General features: G+C 46.8%; 1 protein-coding gene across 1 annotated transcript in view; it reads right to left on the reverse strand.

The window, feature by feature from the left end:
- Window positions 1-2120: 2120 nt before the first annotated feature.
- tnni3k (TNNI3 interacting kinase) overlaps window positions 2121-13082 on the reverse strand; it is a 167140-nt gene continuing 156178 nt past the window's right edge. Inside the window, exons 26-27 of the mRNA XM_072273253.1 lie at window positions 7576-7658; window positions 2121-3033 (exon numbers count right to left, since the gene is read on the reverse strand). Coding sequence (XP_072129354.1) covers window positions 2960-3033; window positions 7576-7658 — 157 coding nt within the window. The 3' untranslated portion in view covers window positions 2121-2959. The remainder of the gene's footprint in view (window positions 3034-7575; window positions 7659-13082) is intronic.

Consider the following 13082-nt stretch of genomic DNA (forward strand, 5'->3'; position numbering starts at 1 on the left):
CTCCAAGTCAAGTCCTGAGCCTGGCAGTATCCAAGTCCTGGTCCTAGCGGTCTATAACTCCTGACCTTCTCTTTTCCCCCCCCCCCCCCGTCTGAATCCATTCTCTGCCCCTCTCATCTCTAGCCCTTGTCTGCACCCCTCCCCTGCACCTCGGTCTAGTTCTATCGCCGGAGCTAGATAGGTATTGTCTGGTGTTCTTTCGTGTTGGTCTTGTCTTGTCCTTGCCTCCGTGGGGTAAGTCAAGCCGTCTTGCCATTGCCCTGCGGGGGGCCATGAGTCCCAGCCCTATGTCCTGTACCCAAGGAGGGGTCCTGGCTCTCTGTTCTGTGTATGTATCCATGGTTCCATGTACCTGCTCTCCCGAGACCGAGGCTCCGTTTTCCATGTTCCTCCTCTCCCTACCCTATGTCATGTCCATGCCTGGTTCTGGGGTCCGAGCCCGAGGCAAGACCCAGGTACCGGGTCCTTGCCCAGTCTCTGGCTCGGAGTCCATATTCTAGCCTCTCCATGTCGCCGCTAGTTCTGGGATCCGAGTCCAAGCCCAGACCCTTATCCCAGCCTAGTCGTAGTCCTGAGTCCTTGTCCAGTTCGCTATTTCCTGCTTCTGCTTTGCTCTCCTGCTATCAAACAATAAACTCAATTTACTTAACCTCACAAGATGTGTCTTGCATTTGGGTCCACCCTTGCTCCCAATGCCCCCTATTGTGACAGACAGAGCAGACTCCATACGCCAAATATCTTAAGTCTGCTCCGATATCTTATGGTTTTATGACCAACAGGCTTCTCTCCGTTTCTGTGCCAGTTCCTCATCCCCCTCAGTCCCCTGCTCTGTCAAACATTTCTGTCCGTCCTCTGAACTTGCAGTGACCCTCTTGGTAGAATTCCAGAGACTCTTCTCCCTCAGTGAGAAATCGCTACACAGCCCAGTTTTAAATCTCTGCTCCCTAATTCTGTAACTGTGTCCCTTCGTTTCAGACTGTTCCACCCGTTGAAATTCTGACAGGCCCCCCTCCGCACGGATATCCTGATGAAGGGTACCGGCCCAAAGCGTCGCTGCTGAGTTTCTTCTGTGTGTGTGTTGCTATGTACTTCCTATACCCCTTTCTCCTCCGGTGCAGAGTGCGTTCCTCTTCCACCCCTCCAACCTCAGATCACCCTGCACAGCCCCAAAACTATTCTCCTCCCTCCTCTTCATTTCGTAGGGGCCGCGCCCTTCATTACACCCTGATCTCCAACGCTAACAGCTGCGTGGGCCAACCATTGCTCTGAGCAGGACTTTTTTAAACGGCTCGAAAACCGCACGGCACTTTATATTAATATTATAGTATTTAAAAACTCCAGCCACGCTGCAGCAAAGGCTTCGGGGCATTTCAGATACTGCGCGGCCGCCAACCTGCGCAGTTTAGAGGAGACGGTGCTGACCTTCACTGTCCCTGCCAACAACTCGTTATCGTATACCTTCGTGTACATCCGCGGGACGTCCCGTCCCACCACTCAGGGACCTGTGGAACTCGGTGCCATAGACAGCAGCGGAGGCCAGGTCATTGGGTAAATTTAAAGCGGAGATAGGTCGGAATGTCAGGTGAATCGGGATAATCAACCAGCCATGACAGGCCGAGCGGCCCAATTCTGCGCTAACTCTTCTGGTCTTAAAGCGGCGGCGATTTGCCCGCACCGCTTCCAGTCTGATGGGTTCATTGCGTGGTTTTCTCTACCGCAGAAACCCCTCTCAGGATGCGTGGTTCCTTTACCGCGTACTTGAACTCTGTCCACAGGGAGAATCCAAGCTTCCTGTTGCTGCCGTCCCTCCGTGCCACCCTCTCCCTGTCCCATCAGTCCGTGACCCTGAACTCTCTCAACGCAGGCCCCAAAATAGCTCGCCCATCTGGGACATTGTGACAGAGGCTGGAAAAGGCAGCACCTGTCATTAAGGACCCCCAGCGCCCATGTCGTGCCCGCTTCACATTGCTACAGGAGCATGCAGATAAAACACAACTTTTCAAGAACATTATCTTCTCGTCCGTCATCAGATTTCTGAACAAGGAATCAACCCATGAACACCTCGATTTTCCCTTTTTGCGCTACTAATTTAATTTTCATATACTGTATACAGTATAGACTTGCAGTGAGTTAGTATTATTATTATGCATTACACGGTACTGCTGCTGCAAAACACATTTCAGATCATATGCCCGTGATATTAAACCTGATTCTGACACACACGAAACGCTGGAGAACTCAGCAGGACAGGCAGCATCAATGGAGGGAAATAGTCGATGTTTCAGGCAGAGACTCTTCATCAGGACTGGAAAGGACACGGGGGGGGGCAGAAGACAGAATAAAATGGATGGGGTGGGGGTAAGTGGAATAATTCATGTTTCAAATCTGCACTGGTAACTCTGCCCAAGTCTTCACACCCTCCCCTACCATTTTTGCCCTCTGATTAACACAAGACAATCTGCAGATGCTGGAAGTCCAAAACAACACACTCAAAATGGTGGAGGAGCTCATCAGGTCAGGCAGCAGAGGAATAAGTGGGCGATGTTTCGAACCGAGACCGGATTTTGCTTCTCGGGTGTGCCCTGAGCTGCTGGTGTGAGTTAGTGTTAGTCTGGCTTCTGTACTGTGTGACTAGACTGGAATCCTGTCTCTGGTGCCGGTGGGTAGGTGGGTCCAAAGACTCCACCCTCTCCACTCTATGAAAGCTCTCGGGTGTCAGAGATCGGAGGGACAGACCACCAAGGTCGAAGCTGCAGGGTCCATCCCTGGGTAAGATCGGTAGTCCTGAACGTTGTTAATTTTGGGAACAAGATCAGGTCAGGAAAACTGAGCAGATGTCATTTTATTTATTGTTTATCATCTCCTCCGGCCGCTGTCCCCGCCCTCTCACTGCCCTACTGGCAGACAACAATCACGGGGACTGTCCTTCCTCGCTGCCTAGCCGGCGGGCGGTAGGACCTCAGGGACTCTCCTCCTGGCTACCGCTGCTGCAGGAGTTGTACCGCATGGTGCTGAGAGGGTCGGACACGTAGCCTGCAGTAGGACACAGATACACAGGTCAGTGCTGACCTCCAGGGAATCACCACCCTGCTGGAGGGACACCTCGAACCCAGAAACTCCCGCCTTCGGTCGGGCTGAGGGATGGGTGAACGGTGAGAGTAGATGGTGGAGTGTTCTGCTTGCCCCATTATAGGAGGGATGTCGAGACTTTGGAGAACGCTGCAGAAGAGGTTTACCAGGATGCTGCCTGGATTAGAGGGAGTGTGCTATAATGACAGGTTGGACAAACCTGGGTTGTTTTCTCTGGAGCAGCGGAGGCTGAGGGGAGATCTGATAGAGGTTTATAAGATTGAGAGACACAGACAGAGTAGACAGACAGCATCTTTTTTTTGCAAATTTGAAATGTCTAATACCAGAGGGTGCAGTACGTATTTAAGGTGAAAGAGAATAATTTCAAAGGAGATGTGAGGAGCCTGGTTTTCAGAGAGTGGAGGGTGTCTGGAATACACTGTCTCGGGTGGTAGCAGAGGCAGGTACTGTGGAGACTTCTCACAGACGTTTAAAGGATGCTGAGAGGATCCAGAGTGACTTGGATAGGTTGGGTGAGTGGGCAAATTCATGGTAGATGCAATTTAATTACTGCAGTTGTACCTATTTTCTATGTTTCTATGTAGATAGACACATGAGCATGAGGAAAATGGAAGGATTTGGACAGGCAGAAGAGTTGGCCATTGATCGCTGGTTTAATTGGTTTGGCACATCATTGTTCCTGTCCTAACTCTCCCCAGCGTGGAGACCAGCGGGGAATTGGCCTGCGGTGATGCAGACTAGAGGAGACCGTATATGAGGTACACGGAGTTTGTGTGACCGCAGCCCTTATTTGCAGATCTGTGGGGGCTGCTCCTCCCCTTCTGGCTGCATTTTAGCCCCTCAAGGGGGCAAGAGGGCACGACTTCAGGATTGAAGGATGTCTATTTAGAACTGAGATGTGGAAAAATTACTTTAGTCAGAGTGGTAAATCTATGGAGTTTGTTACCACGAGCAGCTGTGAAGGTCAAGTCATTGGGTGTATTTAAGGCAGAGATAGATAGGTTCTTGATCAGCCAGGGTATCAAAGGGTATGGGGTGAAGGCAGGGGAGTGGGGATGACTAGAAGAATTGGATCAGCCCATGACTGAATGGTGGAGCAGACTCTATGGGCCAAATGGCCTACTCCTATATTTTATGGTAATGATAAAGAAACATTTACTAATCATTTATCAGTATACAGTATTTAGATGCCATCATTTTTGGCTTATAGTGGGTGGAGGAAATTTGTCCTTGCAAAGTTGTAATTTATTCAGGTTCTTTTTTGGTTTTGATGAGTCTTAAAACAAGTCATTCTAGCACTAGGTCAGAGTTATTGTTAGAAGCTCTTCAAGCTTTATTTCATATTCAAAGTATTAATTTACATGTCTCTTCTTGTGGGTTCCTGCACATAGAGGTGTTGAGAATTAGAGGTTGATGCTTAGCTTAAAAAAAAAGTTTAAAATTTCAGCAGTAGATATACAGTTTCTATGAAAAGTATTCATTCCTCTTGGAAGTTTTCATGTTTTATTGTTTTACAACATTGAATCACAATGGATTTAATTTGGCTTTTTTGACACTGATCAACATGTCAAAGTGAAAACAGATTCCTACAAAGTGATCTAAATTATTTTCAAATAAAGCACAATAATTGATTGCATAATCACTCACCCCCTTCAAGTCAGTATTTAGTAGATGCACTAGATTACATAATACTACATGCCATAATTACAGCCATGAGTCTGTGTGGATAGGTCTCAATCAGCTTTGCCCATCTGGACACTGCAATTTTCCCCCATTCTTCTTTACAAAACTACTTGATTTCTGTCAAACTGCATGGGGATTATGAATGAACTGCCTTTTTCAAGTCCAACTACAAATTGGATTGGGGTCTGGACTCTGACTTGGCCACCCCAGGACATTAACTTTGTTGTTTTTAAGCTTTGTTCTTGAGGTCATTGTCTTGATGGAAAATGAATCTTCTCCCAAGTCAGTTCTCTTGTAGATTGCATCAGGTTTTCCTCCAGGATTTCCCTGTATTTTGCTGCATTCATTTTACCCTCTACTTTCCTAGGCCTGCTGCAGTGAAGCATCCCCACAGCATGATGCAGCCACCACCATGCTTCATGGGAAAGATGGTGTTTTTGATGTGCAGTGTTTGGCTTGCGCCAAACTTAGTGTTTAGTCTGATGGCCAGAAAGTTCAATTTTGGTTTCATCAGATCATAGAACCTCCTTCTGACTGGCCTCCAAGTCTTCCCACGTGCCTTCTGGCAAACTCTAGCTGAGATTTCATGTAGTGTTTTTTTTTCCCCCCAAACAGTGGTTTTCTCTTTGCCACTCTCCCATAAAGCTGCAACTGGTGAGACACCTGGGAACAGTTGTTGTATGTGCAGTCTCTCCCATCTCAGCCACTGAAGCTTATAACTCCTCTAGAGTTGTCATAGGTCACTTGGTGGCCTCCCTCACTAGTCCCCTTCTTGCACAGTCACTCAGTTTTTGAGGACTGCCTGCTCTAGGCAGATTTACAATAGTGCCATATTCTTCCATTTCTTGATAATTGATTTAACTGTACTCCAGTTAAATTCAGTGACTTGGAAATTTTCTTGTATCTGTCTCCTGACTTGTGCTTTACAGTAACCTTTTCGTAGAGTTGCTTGGAGTGTTCTTGTCTTCATGGTGTAGTTTTTGCCGGGATACTGACTCACCAGCAGTTGGACCTTCCAGATACAGGTGTATTTTTACTACAATCAATTGAAACACCTTGACTGCACACAGGTGATCTCCACTTAACTAATTATGACTTCTAAAACCAATTGGCTGCACCAGTGATGATTCAGTGTGTCATGTTAAAGAGGGTGAATATTTTGCAATCAATTACTTTGTTTTATATTTATTAAGATCACTACAGAGATCTGTTTTCACTTTGACATGAAAGTCTTGTGTTGATCAGTGTATAAATAAAAAAAAATCCAAATTAAATCCACTGCTGTAAAACAATAAATCATGAAGACTTCCAAGGAGCTGAATACTTTTTATTGGCACTGTAGACCTTTAACAAATGAAGAGCTAAGGGGTTGATAGGGTTAAGAATTAGGGAATTATGGCAAGACTTGTGGGATAATGGGCATTAGGGGAGACAACTTTACAGAATACATAAAACTGTTGGGTTGATGGGAGAAGGAGATGAAACAAGAAGGGAAGGACTTGTATTGACGACTTAGAATTGGGTGTACGATGCTTAATTATGCCTTGCATCATGTTGGAAACATCATTCTGGGTGGTGTAGGTTTTGTCATTATGGAACAGTTGAACACATTGTGAAGCATATACGGTTGAAAGAAATCGAATGCAGGCTGCACTACAGTCTTTGGGAGTTGATAGTTTTCACTTCATTAAGTTTTGGAATTGACTTTAACTCACAGTATTGTATTTCACTATTTACAACCTATAGGGCTCTTTGGGGTAATTTAGTTTTCATTTGATAAAGAACCAGTAAGGGGTTTATTTCCCAACTCTCTACACCACACTCCAGTCCAGTTAGTGGTGGCAATGCACCTTTAAGCTGGACTGCCAATTGCCGTGAAAAGCCAAAAGCAGAAGAACTGGAGGGGTGGGAGTGGCAGGAATTGAACCCAGGTCACTAATGTGCTAACCGGTATGCTAGCATGCTGCCCATGCATTGCAGAATGTACTAAGTAATGAAGATATTTTTGGGGTAAAAAATGTGTGTATGGTGAGAAGGAAGAGGGTTAGTTCTTCCCCCAGAGAGGGCTGAATCTGGAACTTACTGCCTGAGGAGGTGGTGGCAGAGGCCCTCACAATTGAATCGCCAAGGCAAAGAAGGGTATGGAGCAAGTCACGTAGAGTGGTGTTGCTTTAGATGGGAACAGGAGGGTTAGCATGGACATGGCAGGCCAAAGGGTCTGTTCCTGTGCTGTGGGTCTATGATGGAGGGGAGAGGTAGACAGATGTTGATCGACAGGCAGCGAGCAGGGAGAAAGGTCCAAGCCTATCAGAAGCCTGGAGAGGGGGGTAGAGCTGGACAGACATCAGTGGAAGGGTGGTGGGCAGGCAAAGATGTCTGAGCCTAGTGAGAGCCTATTTTTTGGGGGGGGGGGAGGGGAGCAGAAGTGGATGGATCTCAGTGGAAGGGTGGTGGGTAGGGAGAGTGGTCTGAACCCAGCTGGAATCAGTGGGAGTGGGTTGATGGGGGTGGGAGAGGTGGTGTGCAGGGAGAGAGGCCCAAAACCAGTGGGAACCTGTGGGGGTGGGTCAATAGGGAAAGACGCAGACAGATTTTCATGGAAGGGTAGTGTGCAGGGAGAGAGGCCTGAACCCAGCAGGAACCAGTGGGTGTGGAAGAGGTAGTAGGCTGGGAGAGGCCCAAAACCAGCAGGAACCTGTGGGGGTGGGTCAGTGGGGGGGGGGGGGGGGGGAGAGGCAGACAGATTTTGGTGGAAGGGTGGTGGGCAGGGAGAGAACTGAGCCCTGCAGAAATGATACTGACCGTTCACATCCATGGGTGGGTATTGTAGGCTTCTCCTCAGCTCCTCAACAACAGCTCCCTGCGACGAGCGTCGGCCAGAGGCACTGAGGACAATAATATAACACAGTAAAGCCATTCTCCCCATCAGACCTGTGATAGCCCTCTGAACAAAATCTCCACTTAGAATAACAGTACAGAAACAGACCCTTCAGCTCAGCTCAAACATGCTGACCATGTGGTCTACTCGAACCTGTCCTGTTTGTCTGAATCTTGGCCGCAATCCCTTGAAAACTTCCCACATTCCTATTGTGGTCTCCACCCTCTACCACTTCCACTTCCTCTGGCAGCTTATTCCATATACCCACCACCCCCTTAAACCTGTGCTCTCTAGTTTTAGGCTCCTGGGGGGGGGGGGGGGGAGGAGAGCCTATGATCATCTATCTATCTTATCTAGCTCCTCATGATTTTATGAATTTTCATTAGGCACCCCTCCCACCCCCCCCCCCCCCCCCAGTCTCACTCATGGGTACACAGTCCTGGCCTGTCCAGTCTCCCCTCCAGTCCTAGTAATGTTCTCACAAGGTGGAGGGGGAGGCTGATGCTTGCGCAGGGAGGGCAAAGAGGACTCTTTGGGGTTCTAACGTTTTTATAGAAACATACATAGAAAATAGGTGCAGGAGTAGGCCATTCAGCCCTTCGAGCCTGCACTGCCATTCATTATGATCATGGCTGATCATCCAACTCAGAACCCTGCACCAGCCTTCCCTCCATACCCCCTGATCCCTTTAGCCACAAGGGCCATATCTAACTCCCTCTTAAATATAGCCAATGAACTGGCCTCAACTGTTTCCCGTGGCAGAGAATTCCACAGATTCACCACTCTGAGTGAAGAAGTTTTTCCTAATATCAGTCCTAGAAGGCTTCCCCTCTATCCTCAAACTGTGACCCCTTGTTCTGGACTTCCCCCAACATCGGGAACAATCTTCCTGCATCTAGCCTGTCCAATCCCTTTAGGATCTTATACATTTCAATCAGATCCCCCCCTCAATCTTCTAAATTCCAATGAGTACAAGCCCAGTTCATCCAGTCTCTCTTCATATGAAAGTCCTGCCATCCCAGGAATCAACCTGGTGAACCTTCTTTGTACTCCCTCTATGGCAAGGATGTCTTTCCTCAGATTAGGGGACCAAAACTGCACACAATACTCCAGGTGTGGTCTCACCAAGGCCTTGTACAACTGCAGTAGTACCTCCCTGCTCCTGTACTCGAATCCTCTCGCTATAAATGCCAGCATACCATTCACCTTTTTCACCGCCTGCTGTACCTGCATGCCCACTTTCAATGACTGGTGTATAATGACACCCAGGTCTTGTTGCACCTCCCCTTTTCCTAATCGGCCACCATTCAGATAATAATCTGTTTTCCTATTTTTGCCACCAAAGTGGATAACTTCACATTTATCCACATTAAATTGCATCTGCCATGAATTTGCCCACTCACCCAACCTATCCAAGTCACCCTGCATCCTCTTAGCATCCTCCTCACAGCAAACACTGCCACCCAGCTTCGTGTCATCCGCAAACTTGGAGATGCTGCATTTAATTCCCTCATCCAAGTCATTAATATATATTGTAAACAACTGAGGTCCCAGCACTGAGCCTTGCGGTATCCTGTCACTGCCTGCCATTCTGAAAAGGTCCTGTTTATTCCCACTCTTTGCTTCCTGTCTGCTAACCAACTCTCCACCCACACCAATACCTTACCCCCAATACCGTGTGCTTTAAATTTGCACACTAATCTCCTGTGTGGGACCTTGTCAAAAGCCTTCTGAAAATCCAAATATACCACATCCACTGGTTCTCCCCTATCCACTCTACTAGTTACATCCTCAAAAAAAAAAATTGAGATTTGTCAGACATGATTTTCCTTTCACAAATCCATGCTGACTTTGTCTGATGATTTCACTGCTTTCCAAATGTGCTGTTATCACATCTTTGATAACTGACTCCAGCAGTTTCCCCACCACCGATGTTAGGCTAACTGGTCTATAATTCCCTGGTTTCTCTCCCTCCTTTTTTTAAAAAGTGGAGTTACATTAGCCACCCTCCAATCCTCAGGAACAAGTCCAGAATCTAACGAGTTTTGAAAAATTATCACTAATGCATCCACTATTTCTTGGGCTACTTCCTTAAGCACCCTGGGATGCAGACCATCTGGCCCTGGGGATTTATCTGCCTTCAATCCCTTCAATTTACCTAACACCACTTCCCTACTAACATGTATTTCACTCAGTTCCTCCATCTTACTGGACCCTCTGTCCCCTACTATTTCTGGAAGATTATTTATGTCCTTAGTGAAGACAGAACCAAAGTAATTATTCAATTGGTCTGCCATGTCCTTGCTCCCCATAATCAATTCACCTGTTTCTGTCTGCAGGGTACCTACATTTGTCTTTACCAGTCTTTTCCTTTTTACATATCTGTAAAAGCTTTTACAGTCTGTTTTTGTTTTCTGCCAGTTTTCTCTCATAATCTTTTTTCCCCTTCCTAATTAAGCCCTTTGTCCTCCTCTGCTGAACTCTGAATTTCTCCCAGTCCTCAGGTGATCCACTTTCTCTGGCTAATATCATTCATTCTTTTGGGGTTTGCCTGTTTTTTGTGGGTGTCTGTGAAGAGTGAGAATTTCAGGTTGTAAACTGTACACATTGTGTGAGTAGCTCAGGGTAGGAGTGGAGCTTTGAGGCTTTGGCTCGAGAGGCTTCGGTGAGCAGAGGCTGAGGACGAGCTTGCCCCCAGTGAGGTAAGGCTGGGTAAGTTCCTTTAATTTAATTAACTTAGGACTAGGTAATGGAGGCAGCAGTTAGGACAGTCGAGTGCTCCGTATGCAGTATGTGGGAAGTCAGGGACAGCACAATCATCCCTGATGACTACGCCTGTAAAAGGTGCATCCAGCTGCAGCTCCTGACAAACCAAGTTAGGGAACTGGAGCTGGATGAACTTCGGATCATTCGGGAGGTAGAGACAGAAATAGACAGGAGTTTCAGGGAGATGGTCACCCCTAAAAGTCAGGAGGCAGGTAGCTGGGTGACTGTCAGGAGAGGGAAGGGGAATAGACAGAATGAGCAGAGCACCCCTGTGGCCGTTCCCATCAATAATAAGTATACTGTTTTGGATACTGTTGGTGGGGATGACCTACCAGGGATGAGTTGCAGTGGTTGCGTCTCTGGCACCGAGACTGGACCCTCAGCTCAAAGGAAGGAGGGAAAAGAGGAGAGCAGTAGCAATAGGGGATTTGATAGTTAGGGGGACAGATAAGAGGTTCTGTGGGAGAGATTGAGAATCTTGGATGGTCTGTTGCCTCCCTGGTGCCAAGGTCACCGATATCTCGGATCGAGTTCTCGGTATTCTCAGAAGCAAAGGTGAGCAGCTGGATGTCCAGAGTGTTAGAGCAGATAATGAGGTGGGGGAGGATAAAGGTCATGTGAGGACTGCATGTATAGACAGAAATCAAAGGTTTGTACCTGATAGAAATGTTCTCAGGTGCATTTGTTTCAATGCAAGGAGTATTGTAGGTAAGGCAGATGAGCTTAGGGCATGGATTGGCACGTGGGATTATGACATTATTGCTATTAGTGAGACTTGGTTGCAGAAGGGGCAGGACTGGCAGCTTAATGTTCCGGGGTTCCATCATTTCAGATGTGACAGAGGGAGGGATGAAAGGGGGAGGAGTGGCATTACTAGTCAGGGAAAATATCACAGCTGTGCATAGGCAGGACAGCCCAGAGGGCTTGTCTACAGAGGCCATATGGGTGGAGCTGAGGAATGGGGAAGGTGTGCCCACACTAATAGGGTTGTATTATAGACCGCCCAATAGTCAGAGAATTAGAGGAGCAAATCCGTAGAGAGATAGCAGACTGATATAAGAAACAAAGTTGTAACAGTAGAGGATTTTAACTTTCTACATATTGACTGGGACTCCCACACTGTGAAAGGGCTAGATGGCTTAGAGTTTGTCAAATGTGTTCAGGAAAGTTTTCTAAATCAATATAGAGGTACCTACGAGAGAGGATGCAATTCTTGATCTCCTATTAGGGAACCAGGCAGGTCGGGTGACAGAAGTAAGTGTAGGTGAGCATTTTGGGTCTGGTGACCATAATGTCATTAGTTTCAAGTTAATTATGGGTAAGGATAGGTCTGGTCCTCGAGTTGAGGTTCTAAATTGGAGAAGGGCCATTTTTGTGGAAATGAAAGGATCTAGGAAGAGTGGATTGGGATAAGTTGTTTTCTGGCAAGGATGTGTTCAGTAAGTGGAAGGCCTTCAAAGGTGAAATCTTGAGAGTGCAGAGTTTGCATGTTCCTGCCAGGATTAAAGGCAAAGTTAACAGGCATAGGGAACCATGGTTTTCAAGGGATATTGGTGATCTGGTTAAGAAAGAGGTGTATAGCAGGTATAGGCAACAAGGAACAAATGAGGTACTTGAAGGGTATAGAAAATGTAAGAAAATACTAAAGAATGAAATCAGGAAGGCAAAAAGAAGACGAGGTTACTTTGGCAGATAATGTGAAGATAAACTCAAAGGGTTTCTACAAGTATATTAAGAGTAAAAGGATAGTAAGGGACAAAATTAGTTCCCTAGAAGATCAGAGTGGTCGTCTGTGTGGAGCCTCATGAGGTGGGGGAGATCTTAAAGTTTTTTTGCATCAGTATTTACTCAGGAAACTGGCATAGCGTATATGGAAGGAAGGGAAACAAGCAGTAGTGTCATGGAACATATGGAGATTAAAGAGGAGGTGTTTGCTGCCTTAAAGTGAATAAAGGTAGGTAAATCCCCTGGGCCTGACATGATATTTCCTCGGATCTTGAGAGAGACTAGTGTAGAAATTGCAGGGGCCCTGGCAGAAATATTTAAAATGTCCTTAGCCACGGGTGCGGTGCTGGAGGATTGGAGCTCATGTTGTTCCGTTGTTTAAAAAAGGCTCCAAAAGTAAACTAGGTAATTACAGGCCAGTGAGCCTGACATCAGTGGTAGGTAAATTATTGGAAGGTGTTCTGAGAGATTGGCTATACAAGAATTTGGACAGCCAAGGGCTGATTAAGGATAGTCAGCATGGCTTTGTGCATGGTAGATTGTTTAACGGATCTTGTAGAGTTTTTCGAGGAGGTTACCAAGACAGTAGATGAAGGAAAGGCTGTGGATGTTGTCTACATGGACTTCAGTAAGGCCTTTGACAAGGTCCCACATGGGATGTTAGTTCAGAAGGTTCAGACACTAGGTATCCATGGAGAGGTTGTAAACTGGATTCATAATTGGCTGTGTGGGAGAAGACAGTTGTAGTGGATGATTGCTTCTCAGACTGGAGGCCTGTGACTAGAGGTGTGCCTCAAGATCTGTGCTGGGACCATTGTTTGTTGTCTATATCAATGTTCTCGATGTGGTAAATTGGATCAGCAAGTTTGCTGATGACACTAAGATTGGAGGTGTTGTGGACAGCGAGGAAGGCTTTCAAAGCTTGCAGAGGGATCTGGAC

Source organism: Mobula birostris, chromosome 12 (genome assembly GCF_030028105.1).
Source record: "Mobula birostris isolate sMobBir1 chromosome 12, sMobBir1.hap1, whole genome shotgun sequence".
NCBI lineage: Eukaryota > Metazoa > Chordata > Chondrichthyes > Myliobatiformes > Myliobatidae > Mobula > Mobula birostris.